Source organism: Giraffa tippelskirchi, chromosome 6 (genome assembly GCF_054371585.1).
Source record: "Giraffa tippelskirchi isolate mGirTip1 chromosome 6, T2T-mGirTip1v1.2.pri, whole genome shotgun sequence".
NCBI classification, from domain to species: domain Eukaryota; kingdom Metazoa; phylum Chordata; class Mammalia; order Artiodactyla; family Giraffidae; genus Giraffa; species Giraffa tippelskirchi.
In genome coordinates this window covers 10,282,038-10,303,146 of record NC_137280.1, presented here as the reverse complement: position 1 = coordinate 10,303,146, position 21,109 = coordinate 10,282,038, and the positions used below count along the sequence as shown (strand labels likewise).

Sequence of the window (21,109 nt, the reverse complement as noted above, 5' to 3'; positions counted from 1 at the left end):
CATAACATACTCGTGATATCAGGGGTTTGCAGTAAAGCTAAAGAGAAAAAAAAAGCAGAGAGAAAAGAAAGCACTCTATAGAAGATTGCTAACCTAAAAATATAAAAGGATTGTGAAACCATTTTGATATAACCAATTTAATAACTGATTCAGATAAGGTTTATCAATGATTGCTAAAAAGGATATGTATATAGTCTCAAAGTAAAATCTCATACTAACTTATTAGTCACAGTATCTTTACAAGGGGGAGAAATGGCAGACAGCACCATGCCCAGACAGTCAAATTTAGCATCACCAATAACTGGATATGCTGACATTATGTGCTCCATGTTATGATACAATGGGCTATACACAGCCCCCACGTCATATTTTTCCAAGAAGATGTTTCACAGAGTCTAATCATAAGGAAACATGAGAAAAATGAAGACTTTGGGATGCTCTACAAGAAAGCTGCCTTGACTCTGCAAGAGTCAATGACCACAAAAGAAAAAAAAAAAAGAACAAAACATCCAAAAAGCAAAACAGGATAAGGGTCTCTGCTCTAAATTAAAGGAGACTAAAGAGATTTAATTTCAATCTGGGATCTTTCGCTGATCGTGAGTCCCTTTGCCAAAAAAGTGAGCAGGGATAAAAGACTTTAATGACACAAGTAGGCAAATTTGGATATGAACAGTATATCAAATAATTCTATTAATCTTTTTAGGTGTGATACCAGAAAAATGCCGTTTTCCTTAGGAGCTACAAAATATTTAGGAGTAAAATGTTACACAGCTACAACTTATTTTCAAGTGGTTCAGAAAAAATATGAATGTATGTGTGTGTATACATGTTTACATACACAGAGAAAGAGAAAGCAAATGTGGCGAAACATTAATAATTGATTAAACTAGTAAAAGATACATGCACAGTCATTAACTGTTTTTTTTCTTTAACTTTTCTGCAACAAAAATTTTTCAAAATTAAAGTTGGGAAAGCAAACCAAGATGTAAGCTCATTGTCTTTGGGAAAGGGAATGTGAAGACATTGACTCAAATATTTGGAAATTCTTTAGTGATTGTCTGATATATTACTACAGAGGATTGGATGTCTCTTAGAAATTACATAAAACAATAAGATAAACATAGAAATAGTTATAGATGTGTGTATGTATACGCATGGCCTTCCCAGGTGGTGCAGTGGTAAAGAATTCGCCTGCCAATGTGGCAGACACAAGAGCAGTGGGTTCAATTCCTAGGTCAGGAAGATCCCCTAGAGTAAGAAATGGCAACCCAATCCAGTATTCTTGCTTGGAAAATTCCACGAACAGAGGAACCTGGTGGGCTTAAGTCCATGGGGTCGCAAAGAGTTGGACACGACTGAGCAGCTGAGCACACACTCACACACATGTTTATACATAATGTGTGTGTATATTTTCTAGCTATGCCTGCTAATGAGGGCGTACTAAGCATGGTAAGCTTTGTTCCTAAATATTATTCTTAAGAGCTTCTTAGAGAAACAGCTGTTTCCAGGACTGAAGCAGGAAAAGTATAAGATGAGCCTGGAAATCTTGTTGTCCAGACAGGAAATGCTCCAAGAAAGATACAGTTACGTCCAAAAGACACAGAACAAACTCAAAGGGCTTCTAATGGCCAAACCTATGACAATTTGAGCAACAATGGACTGCAGCTCATTTTAGCCCCAAATTAATCACCAAAGGAAGAAAAGCAGAAATACCCTTTACACTAGAACAAAAAAACTGAAGCATACTCACAAGCTCTCCATAACGTGCAGTTGAAATCATATGTAGAGGAAAATTCCCTGTGTTGCTGAAACATAATCCCCCTGTCTTCATAAATAAATAAGAAAAAAAGACAACAGTTTATGTAAGAATATCAGCAATTCAATTTAAAAATATATACATTATCAATGTAATTAGCCTTACTAAAATGTTAGGTTCTGAACATGCACAGGACCTGCTGGTATTTATGAATGTTGGTTCACATCGGACACACCTGTCAATACAACAAAAATTATTTTTAAAACGTTAATGAATTATACTAGCTATAATTTAATTGAGAGCTTGTCTTTCTAACTTAATAGATTAGAATAGATTCATTCAACTAAGCAATTACTTGCAATAAAGTAAATATATCAAAAGTATATACTACTCTTTGTATTATAAGGCAAGGTATAAATAAAATCAATAATATATATAAATATAGTACCTAGAAAATACTAAGTAGATTGCAAACAAAAGTTATTATTATAAACTATATATTATAGATTACGTATGTTATATAACATTAATAATAAAACAAAAATAGCTAAAAATAGCTACCTTTTACTGAGCACTTACTCTCTAGTACTTAGCTAAAAACTTAGGTATGTAAGGTATGTTTCTGAGCTGTGGTAACAGCCTATGAAGTGGATGGTATGTCCCCTTTCTGAAGACAAGAACACTGGCTTAACAAAGGTCAAACAACCAGCAAGAGACAGAAACAAGATTGAAATCTTCTTTGCGACCCCATGGACTATATAGTCCATGGAATTCTCCAGGCTAGAATACTGGAGTGGGTGGCCTTTCCCTTCTCCAGGGGATCATCCCAACCCAGGGACTGAACCCAGGTCTCCTACATTGCAGGCGGATTCTCAACTAGCTGAGCCACCAGGGAAGCCCATTTAAATCCTATTCTGTCTCATTCTCTGGACCTCAGCTTCATTACCTGTTAATGCCTACTTCTAGCCTAAGGAATATGATATAAAAGACACAAATTCTACGTAAATAAGATACTAATGAAGACAGCACCCAGCATACTGCTTACCTGTTTCCTAAAGCATTTGCTACCGTAAAAGAGTTTTCACTTTCATCACACAGCTCACAAGTTGCTTGAGACAACAATGTTCCATTAACATTTCTTTCCACTAAACAATTTAGAAACAGTAAGATGTAATTCATAATCAATATATAAGCTTCTACACACTTAGTAAAACCCACTTGTAATTAGTCTAATAATTCTCAAAATACCTTGTTAGAACAAAACATATGTCAACACCTTACATAACATATTGAAAAGTGAAGCCTTCCCCATTCCCACATTAAAAAAAATAATAATACAGAAATTTCCAAATCATCATCATAATAAATTAATATATTTTCCTTAAAAATTTTCTTTCCTCTTACCTGTATACTCCTGTTACACTGGGTTTGGGGAAACAAGTATTTTCACAGACTTCTGGTAAGTTTCTCAACTTAAGAGGGCTTTTGGTGGTATGTATTAAAACTATAAATTCACATACTCTATAATACTAAAACTTCATTTTTAGATACCCAACATAGAGACACTTGACTATGTACATAAGAATATTCATCAAAACATTACTAGTTAGAAAACAATCTAAGTATTTAAAATAGCAAAAAGTTATAAAACATCATGGAGTGGATTAAAATGAATGAGGTAGATCTAAAAGATCATACCATTAACTAAAAAGAGTATGCTAGAGAACAGTATTTATCTATGAAATAGCCACATAAAAAATACCACTTATATTTCCTGTGGTTACAATGTATATATTAAAAACAGGAAAAAAAAAAAAGAGTCTAGAAGGACACATTCTAGGATCTACTTCTCACCTAAAATATGGCCAGTGGGACAGTGGCATTTTCCTTCTGCAGTTAAACCACCAGGGCAAGAAATACAGTTCCAGCCATCTTCAGTAACACCTTTCTAAAAAAAAAAAAAAAAAATTTCCCCTTTCTTAATTAATGTTCTCCTTTTTAATTGATCGTGTGAATTTAAAAAGTCACAATAGGATATAATTTGTAGGCAATATGTAAATAAATTATACACATATGAGCTACATAAAAATTTCCTGGAAAGACAATTTGTGCTTATATTCAAACATTAAGCTATACATTATAACTATGTATTGACTACTATTAACTACTAAGAACTAAAGGCAATAGTTCTTCTTTGTGATTTTCAGTTCAAATGAGCTTTTATTACCATGATTAATATTGTCACCCAGTTTTTCAATTTACCAAGATAAAATGCAACAAAATTCAACAGTATTGAATCAACAAATAGCTAATTAATAGTTTAGCCTTACCTGTTCTAAAATATTATTCTAATTTTTAAAAATTCAAATAATTAGCTTTTAGCAATTAAGTTATGATCCAACATGGATGAATCTTATGGTAAATAAATATACTTAAAGTTGTTTAAATTATGAGATCTTTTTTAATCCACTAATAGTTGGTATTAGTAAAGATTTCTGATAAAATATGACACCATCCAAAACTGGGCTTACATGATTTAGAGAAAAACCTGGGGTAAAAATACAGTAATTTTATTACAAACAGGATATAAACAAAATAAATAGAAAACAATGGTTATAACAAAACAATGACACAAATTATGTTAAGTTTTGGTTGAAAAGAATGCATATATCAGAAATGCCCCTGTATTTGTTAATACATGTATACATATAGGACTATTTAAAAATTATGATAGCTTAGTTGTGTGTGTGTGCATGCTTCATCATATCTGATTCTTTGCGACCCAATGGACTGTAGTCCGCCAGGCTCCTCCATCCATGGGATTTTCCAGGCAAGAATACTGGAGAGGGTTTCCATTTCTTACTCCAAGGGATCTTGCCAACCCAGGGATAGAACCTGCATCCCCTGTGTCTCCTGTATTGTAGGTGGGTTCTTTCCCACTTGAGCCATCAGGGAAGCCCCACAAGCTTAGTAACATTACTGAAAAATTAGTCTGCTTTGGCACCATTTCATATTAGCAGCTTTTTCTCATCATAATTCAGCTAGGATCAATATTTCCAAAAACATAAAGTATGAAAATGATCATCAAACCTATAAGTACTAGTCATAAACCAGGACAAATGGTAAATATTAAATTCCCAGATTAAAATTTTTTTAAATACAATAATGAAAAGAGGTAACATTGCATTCTGAAAAAAGAATGAGAAGAAATATTACTATGAAAGTTAGAACTGCCACACCAGGACTCTTAATTATTCAAAATGATTCGAAGATACATTTCTGTTAATCAACAATCATCATATATAGTAACTATTAATACATTAATTTTCCAAAAATTATGATATAATGAAATTATTAATAAAACAGCATCAGATATTATTTAATCTAGTGATGAAATTGGCATTTGATGAACTTTATCACTCAGGTATCATTATGAACGTGAATCATTATGTAAAACTGTTGACACAGTAAGTCTAAGACATTGAACTCACTCTGTGTATATATCATTCATTCATCTATTTTCCTTTATAAATTAGTTTTTCTATGAAATAGAAATAAAGACAAATTATCATGGCCTTTTTTTTTTAATTTCAAATTCTAAAAATATCTTTCTGTTTTTCTCCAAGTATGCAAAGTTTCACTGATTTCCCAAAATTTACCCTAGTAAAAACAAAGCTGGCTTAATAATTTTAAAGTCTGTGGGAAAATATTAGAGTACAGCATTAAATTACAGTTTAAAAAATAATGATATTTGCTAGTTTTTACAGTAAGATTTTTTAAAAAAATAAATACTCCATACCATGTGTTCTGGGCACTTTTTACAAGTAATATCAGGTCCTCCATTATTAGAGATCATCTGAAATCCTGGTAGACACACACATGAAGTTCCTAAAAAGAAGAGCCAATTTTGACCATGATAAATAAAATTCCAAGATAGGAAAATTTTAATAACTCTTAAGATCTTGAGAAGCAGGAGCTAAGAGCAAGACAGTGGAGCCAGTACTGCCTGGGTTCTAACCTTGATTCTGCTGCTTAGTTTTGTGACCCTGAACAAGGAACTGTTCTGTGCCTTGGCTTCCAATTAGGTAAAATGGGAACAATAGTACCTACCTTGTGGGGTTAATATGAGTACTAAATTAGTCATTATTAGCATATAAAAAGTGCTATATTTACATCTTACAATGTGTTTGGCATACACTAGGTATTGTGTTTGCTACAATTTTAAGTGCAAGCATAAATAAATTATTAAATTATAAACATTAAACCAATAACCAAACTACTGAACCGCTATGGGAGATTTTACATGTCTATTTCACCCAACCATACACATATACACTGAATTCAAATTTTGTCAAAACAAAATCTTATAGGAAAGTTATCTTGATTCAAATAAATCACTGTTTTCCTGTATGGAAAGATTAAAGTAAACTTTATAAGATAAAGTTCACTATTCAACTTGCTGGAGAGGTAAGGACAGCATTCTCTAAGAAGGCATTAAGTGAACACTTAATAGGAATCCATGCAGTAGAATGCTTATGATATCAAGGTGCTTGACTATGAGCCTTACACTTTATAGAATGAGTCTGGGAAATGCTTTCTTCTTACTTCCTCACCTGAGAAGCCTGAATTGTCCTACACAATGACTTAAAGACAAATCAAATTTCAAGATGGCATATTAATACTATGGGTGACCAAATTGAGATTAAAAACATCCTAGACTTTAGAATATGGGAAAAGTCTTATCCTGAGCAGTTTCAGAGGACAACCAGGACCAAATGATAAACATCTCAGGAAAAAAAAAGTTTAATCTAAAGAGTCTCTGGAGGGAATTAGTAATATTCAACAATGAAAGGGGCTAAGTCCTAAGGAAATCTATACTGTTATGGACATTTTGTACAGTGGAAACACAACGGTCGAGACAGAGAGCAAACAGATATACGAGTTCTGTCTCCAATTTACAGCACAGAGAAGACTTGACGACCTCATCTGGACTTCCATTTCTTTATCCATAAATGAGAAGGCTGGCCCATAAACGGTTAAGGTCCCTTCCAGCTCTACATTTCTGGATTTGAGAAGATAAAACAACAACAACAACAAAAAAAAACTATCAAAGTTTCCAAGTGCTAATCTGCATTCTTTCCCAAACAGGTCCTGTCACCTGCTCTTAGCACCTCAGACTGTCGTGGTTGTTGTTCAGTCGCTCGGTCGTGTCCGACTCTGTGCGACCCCAAAGATTACTTCTCCATTTCTCTTTCTTCCGTCGTCAGCTTTCAGGGGCCTCCCTAAAGGCCCCCTGATGAGTGGTAGGGGCCTGGAGCCAAGAAATTCATTACGAGGCCTACGGGGGAGCGGACTCAAGGTTTCCCCAACCTCATTCTTTGTGTTTAAGCTTCAATCCTCCAAGGAGACCCTCCTCTGAGGCGCTGGCAGTTAACCTTTCTGAAACACTCTTTCCGCAGAAAAAAAAAAGATGTTTCAGCGACGCCGGGATCTGGGCACAGCACCAAGGCGGGACTGCTCCTTTGGCCAGGGCCCGCCCCGAGCCGTCTCACCTCGGGCATCCTGCCTCTGATTGGCGCCACACGCCACACAGGAGAGCGCCGAGATATCGAAGTATTGCTTGTGGCCGCACGTCTCCGGCTGCCGGAAAGGGAGAAAGAAGGTCTGAGCTTGTGAGACGCGAGGGAGGACCAGCAAGAGGAACAGAGTCACACTCGCAGCCGACAGGGTGGACCCAGCGGCCATCGCCACCACACGCCCGCGGCCGCCCGTCGCCATGGTGCAGACGCCGGTGGCCAGGCCGTCTCCAGCGGCCCGTCAGCCTCAGCGGCGACTCTGCAGAGCTGATTGGATCACGGCGTCCCGGTGTTCCGGAAGTGTCGGCCCGCTTCGCCTGGTTGCTAGGTTACCAAAAGCCGCGGGAAGCTGGCGATCTGGGAAAGGATGGGTTCAGTTCAGTTCAGTTCTGTCGCTCAGTCGTGTCCGACTCCTTGCGACCCCATGGACCGCAGCACGCCAGGCCTCCCTGTCCATCACCAACTCCCGGAGTTTACCCAAACTCATGTCCATTGAGTCGGTGAGGCCATCCAACCATCTCATCCTCGGTCGTCCCGTTCTCCCGCCGTCAATCATTCCCAGCATCAGGGTCTTTTCCAATGAGTCAGTTCTTCGCATCAGGTGGCCAATGTATTGGAGCTTCTGCTTCAGCATCAGCCCTTCCACTGAGTATTCAGGACTGATTTCCTTTAGGATGGACTGGTTGGATCTCCTTGCAGTCCAAGGGACTCTCAAGAGTCTTCTCCAAAACCACAGTTCAAAAGCATCAATTAGAGGCAAGCTAACCCTGGAGCCTGGCAGGCACGACCAGACTTCAGACTCTACGAAGCGACCCGTTTGCAGGACGTGAAATCAATTTCAGAAGTCGCGAAATAGGTAACTGCAGCCAAGAAAATATCTGATTTTATCACACAAATTAAAAATATTGTTTCGTTAAGTCGTTAAATGTTATTTACATCAAAACTTATGGTAGTTTTCATCTTAAGGGACACAGCCCAACAATGTATTTGTCAAAATACACTTGTCCAAAAAGTAGGAAAAAACAGATTTGAAATATGCTATGTTGGACGATTGGCTCAAGCATTGAAAAAGAGGGCTTCCCTGGTGGCTTAGATGGTAAAGAATCTGCCTGCAATGCAGGAGACCCGAGTTCAGTCCCTGAATCAGGAAAATCCCCTGGAGAAGGAAATGACAACCCGCTCCAATACTCTCTTGCCTGGAAAATCCCCTGGATGGAGGAGCCTGGTGGGCTACACTCCTTGGGATTGCAAAGAGTCGGACACATCCGAGTGACTTTCACTTCACTGAAAAAAGATCTTTCCTGACCTTTCTTTGTGTTTCTATGTTCTTTGTTTTGAGCATAGAAATCATGTTCATAAAATGAGATCTTCAATCCAGTTGTAAATAAAAAAGGAATCTATTTTTTAAGAAAAATATACACATACATGATTATTGTCTTTCAAAATGGGCACTCTTAGAGGCTGTTAGGCCCAAAACATTTTAGAATTACCTTCAAAGCCAGTTTCTGGGTCATAAAAGAAAAAGCTGTTTCTTAATATTTAAATTTCATTTCTGCTTTTGTTGTATTCTGTTTGTTTTATTGTTTTATTTTGTCCTTCCTCCCCAATAAAACTGGCATATTTTGAAACCACCTTATTCATCAGTATACCTTGAAATGACTTCCAGCTTCTCCAAAAACCCACAAACTTTGTAATGAAAATGATGACTTATTACTATTAAGGAGAATACACACACACACACACACACACACATTCTCAGTATGTGTGGGAAAATAAGTCTAAGAAATTTAGATAAATTTATTAACCATATTTAGGCTTAGTATTTGTCATGTGACCATCTGCAAAAGACCAGCATTCATTCTGTCGTTAATATCTATGACAGAAAGAGGTGTATGTTCTGAAAACTCTCCCTTAAATAGGCATTATAAAAAATGTTTTTGAGTAATTACCATGTTGTTAGAGTCTCTAATTTGAAGTAGAAGTTACTTATCTGAAATAATTTTTGAAAAACATATGACTGTGCAAATATTAATAGGGGCTCAGAAAGGGTATGGTCAGAATAGTTGAGATTAATCTACAAAAGCTTCTTATGGGTGAATTTTAACACATCTTTTTTAATGCTCTGTGAGAGGCTTTAGGGTGGTAATATTTACTCACTGTCTACTATATAATTGAAGCAGTAAAAGAGCAGGTTATTTATGTTCCACACTATGCACAGTGCTAGGCACTTAGCATTAACGTTAACTCTTCATAATAACCTTTTGCAGGAATACTATCCCCTCTTTTGTGGCTACTTTATAATCAAAGAAACTGAAGATCAAAAAAGTTACATTTTAGGAAGTGGTGAAACCAAACTTCATCTCCGGAGCTCTGGCCAACTCCAAAACCTGTTATCTTTTCAATCTACTACGTGGCTTCTTTGTGGAATAGTTAGAGAAAAAAATCTGGCATCTTGTATATATAGGACAAACCTGTTGTCTTTAGTTAACAAGATGATACTGCCATTTTACACCACAGGCAGGGGGACAATGGTTGTCTAAGACCTTCGGGCATTGCACCTAAAAAAAAAATCTTTCCCAAAGAGCTAAACAGAGAGTTTATTTGTAGCAGAAGTATTCAAAATAGATGTAGTTAAATTTGAAATAACTGTGGATACTCTAGGTTCATCTTTATAAACTGCCTAGAAGGATAACAGAAAGACTGTTAGCTAAAACTGTGAAGCATAAATTGGGACTGTTATCATTAGGAATATTTTCACTGCAAGTAATAGAAAACTACATAGTTTAAGCCAGTTCACAATGGCTTAACAAAAGCAAACATGAAAATTCTGACATAAGGGCTGCTGATATTTATTCAGTGTTATCAGATGGTCATCTCTGCAGTTCTCTTGATTTTTCTCTCCTAGTTGCCATGTGATTGCCTTATACCAGAAATCTACATTCAGATTTAAGACAAGAAGAAGGAAATTTACTGAATCAGAGATGTTTTCTCTGTCTCTTTAGTCAGGAAAGCAATTGTTTTCTGAATGCCAGATGTTATGCTAAACTTAAACTTCTTACATGCATCATTTCAATCTTTTTATGAATAAGTAGTAATTTCCATTTATCAGGCTTAAAGACATGCCCAATATCACCCAGCTAAGAAGTTAAAGAAGTTATACATAGAAGTGGATGAGAAGAAGAACATGGTTTAAATAAGCTTCGGGAGAACTTCAGCCCCCATATGTGAAAGGATGGGTTCAAACACAGTTGCAAATGCTTATTGAACATATATAATGAGATAGGCACTGCAACATGCCTTGCCAAAATTATCATCCACTCAACAACCTTATGAAACCTATACCGTTATTCTCATCTCTTTTTATAGATGATGACTAGAGCAACAAGGAGATTTTTCAAACTTACCAACATACAAAGATTTCAATTTACAGAGTGCCGGGAGCCAGTGCACGAGATCCCACCCTTGACAGAGTCATGAGGAAGAGGACTGATTTGAGCACGGCTTCTCAGCCCTCAGGGATTCTCGAAAGGCTGCCTCAGTGCTCACCTTGAAGCTGATATCTGTCTTTCTGATGTTTGCTATAATAAACCTCTTCTTATTTTCTGTGACTTAGGCAAAAGGCTTTTCCTGATTCTCTTCTAAAATAGATCATTCTGAAACCTCAATCGATGAGGCCCCTGAACGGTAGCACCTTAATAAAATTATCTAGGATATAGAGTATGCTAATCTAAATTCCTCTTGCTAGCATATTAGTTTGTTTAATAAATGTACCTGTGCCTTTGGAGCTAATGTGCATGACAGCTCCTTAACAATAAACAATACTGAAAGCCTCCACACAGAAAGACCCAATGGGCACAGAGCCCTTCGTAAGAAAAAGGGCTCATTAAAAAATATAAAAAGCATTACTTTATAAAACTGTTACTTAGTCTACATTTACTCACTGTGTTTTTGCTCTTAACGTATTTAGCCTCCATAATGAAAGCATAATAGTTAGGGATTTATATAAATAAAAATTTAGCTTTAATACAAATAATAAGACGATTGTTAATTCAGCTGGTGATTTTGCTAAGCACTGACCTTGGCGCTTTCAGCTGCTGTGCCGTGACTTTATGGGACCACATTCTTCTCTGTTAGGCTCAAGGCATAAGATAAATTACAGAACGGGTTTTACCTTGAAACTCTGAGTTTGTGAATTCTTTCTTTGTCATAATCTGCTGTGCCTGTATTCTTTAAAAAAATGTAGCCCTGGTACTTTCTGTGCCTGATGCAAAAATGTCCTGGCTGGGTGGGGGGTCCAGGAAGGGGAACACATGTAAACCCATGGCTAATTCATGTCAATGTATGGCAAAAACTATTACAATATTGTAAAGTAATTAGTCCCCAACTAAAATAAATAAATTAAAAAAAAAAAAATGTCCTGGCTGATCAACCCTTATCAATAAAGGAGTCACTGAATGTTAGCAGGCCTCCAGGCCAGAAGATGATATAAACAACTTTAAACCTTTTGTAACTAAGAAACACGAACAGTGTCCTGGTTCCGATAAGGGTCAAAAACTGCTGACCCATTAGTCTGGTTTGGCATGACTCTACACTTTACATTTGTCTCTATGTACAACTAAAAATAAAAAAGCTGCCTTGAAAGCAATAAAGTCGGAAGACACTTGGAAACACCGAGACTCGCTGTGTCTTCTCATTCTTATCGCTGACGCCGTCCATCCTGAGGGAACCCCTGGACCAGCTAGAGCAGGACTCCGGCAACAGAGAAAACTTTAAACTATGGAAGTTTAACTCTTAGGGCTGCTTAACCACAATGCTGTGTGTCCTAACAATATAAATGCTACAGAAAGGCGAGGGTCTGAGGATGGAGAAAAAGTCTTTGGATTTGGCAATTAGGGGATCATTAGTCATCTTTTACAGTGCATCTGTATTACAGTGATAAGGGTGGAAGTAAGTCACAAAGCAGTACTAAGAAAGAGTAACCAACAGATGTAGATTATTTTGACATTATTTTGACATTTCCTTTCAGGAAAGCAAAAGAAGGGACTGAACTAAAAGAATTTTAATTTTTTCTTAGGATAAGAAGGGGGCTTCCCTGGTGGCTCAGCTGGTAAAGCATCCGCCTGCAATATGGAAGACCTGGGTTTGATCCCTTGGTTGAGAAGATCCCCAAGAGAAGGGAATGGCTACCCACTCTAGTATTCTGGCCTGGAGAATTCCATGGATTATATAGTCTATGGGGTTGCAAAGGATAAGAAGAATATGTCTATAAGTGGAGAGGAAAGGAGGAGTAGAAGAGAGATTCAAAATAAAGAAGGAATAATCAACTCTCTCTTGAGCTTCTGGGAAGGAGTCAAAGACTTGGATGTAAGACTGGGAGAAGGACCACCTAGGGGAAGAGTCATTTTTTTCTCAGACTAGAAGAAAAGAGAAAGGTGAGTGAAGACATCCAGAAATCTTGGACTAGGGATTAGAGAAGTTGAGTAAGATCAGTTTTCTAAGTAACAAACATAAGTAAAAGTGAGAAATTCTTTGAAAAGATAGAGTAGATAATTGGAAGGGAAATCATCTAGAGTTGAAAGTTGGCAGCAAGTCTAGATCTTCCCTGCAAGGCTGAATGAATCATGTCAGAGTGGGAGCAGATAGAGGGTAGGTTAGGAAGGTTCCAGGGTCAAAGGGAACAGTTTATGGAGAAGATGAGTGTGGTTTGATTATGTCGAGCAAGTTGCCTACTCAGGTAGAGAGGTACAACAAAAATGGATGTGAAGGTCTCGGGCTTGAGGAAGAGTTTGGAACCAGAGTGGAAATCATCTTGAGTATCCCAAAGACTATTGTGTTTTTGAATCCCTAAACGGAGTTAAGAGAGGCAGAATCGCAAGGGAAGAGAGCCTGAGGTAAGAAGTCAGAAGGCAGCTCATCTTTGATGGAGAATTTTCCAAACACGTATTGAGCACTTCTTGGATCCCTTGGTCAGGAAGATATCCTGGAGGAGGAAATAGCTACCCACTCCGGTATACTTGCCTGCAAAAATTCTATGGACAGAGGGGCCTGGCGGGCTACAGTCCATGGGGTCACACAGAATCCAGACACAACTTAGCGACTGAGTGTGCACATACAAGAGTAGACAGTTGTTGGGGACAAGAGCTATCTCTGGTGCTTTTGCTCAAGGTCTTCATAATCCTGTAGAGAAACAGACATAGAAACAATTACTTTGAGACAAATGCTGTCATTGAGACTGTGCAACTGGCAGATGTCATTACCCCTGTCTTACTGGGCAGGAGGGAGATCAGTGAAGATTCAAAGGACAGGACAGGTCGCAGGTCCACCAGAGCAGAACCAGAGGCATGAGTGAGCAGGTACACGGGCAAATGACACATTATCTCAGCATCCCTGAGGTGTGGGGTGTGTGTGGTCAGTGGCGGGAGATGAGGCTAGAAAGGTAAGAGGAAATAAAAATGAAGGTTCTTAAATGTTTGTTATTTGTCTTCTGCTGATCAGATTTGCATTCTAGAAAATATCCTAGAAAAAAAGCATAGGGAAACCTCTAGAGGTAGAGATGCCTTGGAAGGTTAAAGCAGAAATCTAGGGTCTAAGGGCAGGGGAAGAAGGGAGAAGCAGAAGATAAATGAAAGAGCTGTTTGGGGAGGAAGAACTGTGAGAATTTTAGACTTGGGTGGAGGAAGTAAAGAAACAGGAACAAGGGGAAGCGCCGAGGCAGGCGCGCGGCGGGCAGGCCTGGGGGGCGGGTCCGCGCGGGCCTCCGAGCCACCAGCCCCGCCGCGGAGAGGTCACGGCGTGAGGCCGCCGCCGCGATCGCCCGCTAGGTCGGAACGCCGGGCTGCATCATGGCCTACTGCCGGCAGGAAGGGAAGGATCGAATCATATTTGTGACCAAAGAAGACCATGAGACTCCAACCAACGCAGAGCTGGTGGCCGATGACCTCAATGATCCGTATGAGGAGCATGGACTGATCCTGCCAAACGGAGACATCAACTGGAACTGCCCATGCCTTGGGGGAATGGCCAGTGGCCCGTGCGGGGAACAGCTCAAGGCGGCCTTTTCCTGCTTCCACTACAGCAAGGAGGATGTCAAGGGATCGGACTGTGTGGACCAGTTCTGGGCCATGCAGGAGTGCATGCAGAAGTACCCAGACCTCTACCCCCAGGAAGAGGAGGAGGAGGAGGAGAAGCCAGCAGATCCCTTACAGGAAGCAGCTGCCTCCGAGGCCAGCGCAACCAAAGAGGAGGCGGCGTCGAGCTAATGATGGCCGGGGCACTGGGCTCCAGCCGCCTTCAGAGCCCAGACGAACCTCTCCAAGAAAGTGTCTTTCCCCTCTGTTGTTCTGTGCACTGTAATGTACAAAATAAGTTATTGTGCTGATTGGGGGTCTTGGCCCCTTGCCATATATACACTGGAAAATGGGGCTGTATGTATGTGTATCTCACATGAACCTATTGGTGAATGTAGCTGCCACTTTTGAGTTCTCAGATTGTCCTGAATTTTGCCACTTGAAATTAATGTGCTGAATAATCTCAGCAACCAGAAATCACAATCTGGGAGTGACTCTTGTGAGTAAGCTGATTTGTTTTGATTCTTTGTGTTCCTTTTAGTAGATTTTATACCCAGTTGGAAAGTGAAATAGAAACAAAACGTTTTCCCTTACAAATGCTGGAGTGGGGCCATTCCTTGTAGCAGAGGTGAGATGATCAGACCCCGAGTATTTGAGGAGGCACTATGCTTCATTTCCGGTTCCTTCTGGTTTCCAGGTTTGCCTTGAGCTCCAGGTTTTCTGTGGTTAGAAAGCAGAGCTTTGGACCCTCTGAGTGAATCCCTTTTGTAAGTGGAAATAAAGGCTGATTTTTGATGTTCTTATTATTCCAAAAGCTCTGCTCTGGGACCGTGTTGACACTGGTTCTGTCTCAGCCTGTTCAGATGCAGTGCTCCTGAGAGGTGGGGACCTAATCATCACCAGAGTAGGAGGCAAGAGAGGAAACAGTATCGATTAAAAGGAAAACATGGTTTCTACCTGAAAAAAAAAAAAAAAACAGGAACAAGGATCATTCCCAGGTTTCCTGATTTGGGTGGCTGGGTGGATGGTGACATTAAAGGAACATTGAAAATACTTGGGGCAGATAAAGGCTTTTCACCAAATTAAAAAAAAAATTAAAGTAGAAATTCAATTTACAGGAATTTGCTAGTATGTTGGTGGGAGTTAAGACCATGGATAATAATTGAAATAATTGATATTAATTGCTTGTTTTCAATGTGCCAGGCACTGCAATATCTCATTTAATACTAAATTGGGGCCATTATCATCACCTTTACTTTACAGGTGAGAAAACCAAGGCATAGAAAGCGTCTGTGATTTTCTAGGGTCACACTCACATCATGATTCTAACCCTGGCAATTGACATGCTTTTAACTCCGATTCTTTACTCATGCTTCTGAATCCCTGGATGTGCTTTCCTGGGCATTAACAAATAAAAGGAAAAGGCAAGTGAGTCCATGAGAGGATTAATGAATTAACATATTGCAAAGAATGTGAAGGCCAAATTCAAAGTGCAAAAGTGGAAGTTGTGGTCAAAAGTGGAATTAGGTCAAGATCCTTTAGTTGGGGCACCTTGTGTGGTGAGTCCTGCACTCTTTCCCAGTCTCCAGACTCTTACTTATAAACAACGAGATATAAACAACTGCTGCTTCGTATTCAGTATATGCTAAAATGAGCTTGACTTCCACGATAGAATACTCTTCCGGTTTTCCTCCAGGTTATTCCTAGAACAATCTTTTTGGTTATCCCTGCCCTCTGACTCCGTCACCTAGCCACTAGATATGGAGTCCCTAGGATCTCAGCCGTAGACTTTTCACTCCTCTCATTGTTTGATTTCCCCTCCTGGGGAAAGTCATGTCCGTGACTTCAATGACTACTTCTTGCAGATGACTCTCATACGTATGTAAATTCAGGACAAGTAACTTTTCTGAGCTCTGAATCAGTGTTTCTACTGTTTTCTTGAAAAACTCCATTTGGGTGGAATGAAGCATTTTTAAACTCAGGTGTCCAAAAACAGCTCGTGATCTCCACCCCTTTCCCCAGCCCCAGATGTGCCCTCTTCTAAGTGTACTCCGTCTCAGTTAATGGCAGTCATCAAACTCTAAAAAAAGGCCAAAAATCTAGGGGTAACTGTTGATGCTTTACTTTCCTTCAATTTACCATATCAGTCCATTAGCAAGACTTCTTGATTTTTATCTTCTAAATATCTTTTGAATTTATTGTCCAAATATCCTTTGAAATCTGACTTTTCTTAATCTCTATCATCACTGCCACCCTAAGTGTAACCTTCTCCTCCTCTAAGTTACTGCAGCAGCCTATTTTAAACTTAATTTTTCAGCCATAGGCATTATCCATTCTCTGCCTGCTATGAAAGATGAAGATTTGCTTTTGTCACATTTTCTGAACCTCTCCATCTTTCTAATATATATTATTTATTTTACATTTTCAGTTGGAGTAGTAATCACTTTTTACACTACTGTTACTACTTAAATGCTATTCACATTTGAGTCATGTCCCATACCAAGGCTTCCCTGGTGGCTCAGACAGTAAAGCCTCTGCCTGCAATGCAAGAGACCCAGGTTCGATCCCTGGGTCAGGAAGATCCCCTGGGGAAGGAAATGGCAACCCACTCCAGTACTCTTATCTGGAAAATCCCATGACGGAGGAGCTTGGTGAGCTACAGTCCATGGGGTCACAAAGAGTTGGACATGACTGAGTGACTTCACCTCACCCACCATACCATAATGTTTATCATTGTCTTATTTGAATAAATGTCTTCTTTACTTCTTTAATTATCATGTGCTATCATTAAAAAGTCCTCAATTCTTCCCCAGGACTATGATTCTCCTTCAAGTATATTCAGTACATTTACTATGTGCCACATTCTCCTCCAGTGATTTTGATCTTTATTAGTAGCCCTTTGAAATAAATCTTGTTATCCTCTACTTATAAATGAGGAAATTTAGGAACAGAGCAAGGCAATAAGAACTTATATTAGGATCCAGGCATCTATATTCTTTTTCTTTTTTTAGGAAAATACTTTATTTTATTTATTTATTTATCTTTATTGAGGTATAACTGGCATGTAACCTTAGATTAGTTCCAGGTGTACAACATAAGGATTCAATATTTGTATATATTACAAAATGATCACCATAATAAGTTTAGTTAACATCTGTCACCACACAAAGGTACAATTTTTCTCTTGTGATGAGAACTTTTAAGATCTACTCTCTTTAGCAACTTTCAAATGTACAATACAGTATTATTAATTCTACTCACAATGCTATTGGAGAAGGGAATGGCAACTCACTCCAGTGTTCTTGCCTGGAGAATCCCATGGACAGAGGATCTTGGTGGGCTGCAGTCCATGGGGTCACAAAGAGTCGGACACAATTGAGTGACTAACACACACACAATACTATATATTATATCCCCATGACTTATTTTATAACTGCAAGTTTGTACCTTTTGAAGCCTTCCACCCTTTTTTCTTACCTCCTGCCTTTGGCAACCACCTATTTGTTCTTTGTATCTATGATCTCTGTTTTAAGATAAGTGAAATCATACAATTATATGGTATTCTCTGCCGGACTTATCATTTAGTATAATGCCCTCAAGATCCATTCGTGTTATTGCAGATGGCAAGATTTCAGTCTTTTTGATGGCTGAGTGATATTCCATCATGAATAAATAAATATATATCTATCTCCCAATTTCTTTATCCATTCATCTATTGATGGATGCTTAGGTCATTTTTTACATCTTAGATATTGTAAATTCTACAATGAACATAGGGGTGCATACATCTTTTTCAACTAATATTTTCATTTTCTTCAGGTGAATACCCAGAAGTAGAATTGTTGGATCATATGACAGTCCAATTTTTAATTTTTTAGGAAATTAATGCTGTTTTCCATAATGGCTCACCAATTTACATTTCCACCAACAGTGCACAAGGGTTCTCTTTTCTCTATATGCTGGGTAATGCTTCCTTCTTGTCTTTTTGATAATAACCATTCTCATAGATATTAGATGTTATCCCATTGTGATTTTGATTTGGATTTCCTGAATAATTAGTGATGCTGAACTCCATTTCATGTGCCTGTTGGCCACCTATATGTCTTCTTTGAAAAAATGTCTATTCAGATCTTATACCCATTTTTAAATCAGATATTTGGGGGATTTTGCGATTGAATTGTATGAGTGGTTTATATATTTTAGATACTCTTATTAGATATTTGTTGTTGTTCAGTTGCTCAGTCATGTCCGATTCTGAGACTCCATGGACTGCAGCATGCCAGGCTTCCCTGTCCTTCACCATCTCCTGGAGCTTGCACAAATTCATGTCAATTTAGTTGGTGATGCCATCCAACCATCTCATCCTCTGTCATCCCCTTCTCCTCCTGCCTTCAATCTTTCCCAGCATCAGGGTCTTTTCTATTGAGTCAGTTCTTTGCTTCAGATGGCCAAAGTATTGGAGCTTCTGCTTCAGCATCAGTCCTTCCAATGAATATTCAGGACTGATTTCTTTTAGGATTGACTGGTTTGATCTCCTTGCCGTCTAAAGGACTCTCAAAACTCAAGACTCCCAAGAGTCAACACCACAGTTTAAAAGCATCAGTTCTTCAGTACTCAGCCTACTTTATAGTCCAACTCTCACACCCACACATGACTACTGGAAAAACCATAGCTTTGACTAGACAGACCTTTGTTGGCAAAGTAATGTCTCTGCTTTTTAATATGCTTTCTAGGTTTGTCATAGCTTTTCTTCCAAGGAGCAAGCTTATTAGATATATGATTTGCAAATGTTTTCTCCCATTTGGTAGGTGGCCTTTTCATTTTACTTTATTGATGGTTTCCTTTGTTGTGCAGAAGACTTTTTAGTTTTATCTAGCCTCACTAGTTTATTTTTGCTTTTAGTGTCTCAGGCATCCCATGTTCTTAACCACTGTGTTATGTGATCCTTCCTCAAGGGAGTAAACCAAGACTAAAGAGAATATGCAATCCATTAAGCTGGAAGAGGAAAAGAGAGATCTCAAATTTAGTGGATTATATATATATATCCTCTCTTTTTTTGGTTCATTTCCTTGTTTGGGCAAAGTACACACTTCAGCAGCTTCCTGAGAGGATGCATAACATGTAAATTTTAGAGAACTTGCATATCTGAAAGCATCTTTACTCTTCCCCCACACTTGGTAGTTTTCCCCATGTTGTGCTGATCGAATTCCCCAGAAATAATCTTCTCCTTGAAGGATTTATGTCTGGCTTCCAGGTTTAGTGGGGAAATAGAGTGTTTCATCATTCAATTTCATCATTGACGTGATATCCTCTTTTCTATATCGAGCCCCTGATCTCATCTATATCCATTGTCCCCTAGTCATACTCTCTCCAGAGAATAAAACTTCGATCTTCTGCTATAGTCTGGGAAAGACAGGTTTCTTGTAGGAAAGAGCCTTAAGAGTGTGTCTTCAGTGCTTTATAAAAATTGATGTTCAATCAGCTATTTTCGCTTCCTTCCCCAGCAGAAGATATTGAAGCCTATTAAGCCTCTGAGAACTTATTTGCTTAATATCAGGTCATGTCTTAGCTTTTTACACTGTCCATTCAAAATCCTCTTGGATTCACAAAAGAAATGATGATCTGTCCATCTGCTTCCGGCTTGCAAAGTTTTATTGCTGCTGTCTCCTACCCTATCTGCTTCATTCTTGTCAGAAATCCTGTAAAACTTCCTTTTCTGACATTCTATTAGGACTTCTGAAAGGAGTGAAAGTCAATACAGTTCAAAATGTCACCTTAAACTGGAAGTCAAAATAACCTGTTAACCTCTCTCTACATGTACATACTCTTGCCACCGTCTAATCCATTCTCCAGAACTCAGCTGGAGCCATCTTTTGAAATGCAAGTCTAACGTGTCACCTCTCTACTGAAAATAGTTCACTGGTTTTCCAGTGGAAAGCTCAAAGTCTTTCCATGAACCATAACCCCTAGCAGGGCCTGACTTCTTCCTGCAGCCTCTCATTGTCCTGGGCACTCTGCCCACACTGGTCTCTTTCAGTTCTTGGTGGCCACTGAGCCTGTGCACTTCTCTGCCTGCCTCACCCCTTCTTCTCTCCCCTTCCCAGTGAGTTCCCTTTACCATATTAACTCATCCTTTTCTTCCAGCTCATCTACCACCTCTCTCCCTGCCTTCCACCACCAGGCCAGCCCTTCTCATGAAATGCTCTGAGAGCAACACGTAGTTCCCTTTCATAACTCTTATCCTTGTTGTAAATGTGCATTTAGCTGAATAATTCTTTCATTAGTTTTTCTCTCTTTTCCTGGACTACAGGCTTCACGAGAGCAATGGCCATGTCCCTTTTTGTTCACCATTGTCTCGTGGAATTGCGTGTCATACATTATAAGCATTTAAAGCATGTTTGTTGAACTGAAAAAAATAGATCAAAACTTGCTTCTTTTCCTCAGGCTCTAGTTTATTGTCACCTTCCAAACTCTAAGGGGAGCTCAACGCTCTCTCCTCTCCTTTCATCCCTGGGAAGGGGCCAGAGGATGGATGTGGGTTAGACCTAGACCACCAGGCCTCTGGTCATAGTCCTTTGGGACAGAATTTTTGGTGTCCACACGGCATGGTGTCAACAGAGCACTGTGCTCTGGTGATCGATCCTAGGGGAAATCTCCAAACACTTCAGCCCACTGCGTCTCAGTATTGACTGGAGTTTCCAAGAAAAGAT

General features: G+C 38.9%; 2 protein-coding genes across 3 annotated transcripts in view; one reads left to right on the top strand and one right to left on the bottom strand.

Annotated features, from left to right (window-relative positions):
* The window catches only part of TMEM67 (transmembrane protein 67), a 41,606-nt gene extending 34,031 nt beyond the window's left edge, over positions 1–7,575 (bottom strand). For both annotated transcript variants that reach the window (XR_014055800.1, XM_081496898.1), the window contains exons 1-6: positions 7,309–7,575; positions 5,556–5,644; positions 3,611–3,704; positions 2,802–2,901; positions 1,922–1,991; positions 1,751–1,825 (exon numbers count right to left, since the gene is read on the bottom strand). Coding sequence is in view for 1 of the 2 variants with exons in the window: in XM_081496898.1 (XP_081353024.1) it covers positions 1,751–1,825; positions 1,922–1,991; positions 2,802–2,901; positions 3,611–3,704; positions 5,556–5,644; positions 7,309–7,534 (654 nt within the window). In the remaining variant the exon portion in view is untranslated. The remainder of the gene's footprint in view (positions 1–1,750; positions 1,826–1,921; positions 1,992–2,801; positions 2,902–3,610; positions 3,705–5,555; positions 5,645–7,308) is intronic.
* Positions 7,576–7,642: 67 nt separating this feature from the next.
* On the top strand, positions 7,643–14,817 carry LOC145509029 (mitochondrial intermembrane space import and assembly protein 40). The gene is made up of 2 exons (XM_081496899.1): positions 7,643–8,188; positions 12,407–14,817. Exon 2 carries the CDS (start codon positions 14,175–14,177, stop codon positions 14,589–14,591), a length of 417 nt encoding a protein of 138 aa, XP_081353025.1. The 5' UTR covers positions 7,643–8,188; positions 12,407–14,174; the 3' UTR covers positions 14,592–14,817.
* Positions 14,818–21,109: the final 6,292 nt, after the last annotated feature.

Excerpts from the sequence above, each read along its gene's own strand:
- LOC145509029 (XM_081496899.1), top strand. The coding sequence starts at position 14,175 with ATGGCCTACTGCCGGCAGGAAGGGAAGGATCGAATCATATTTGTGACC.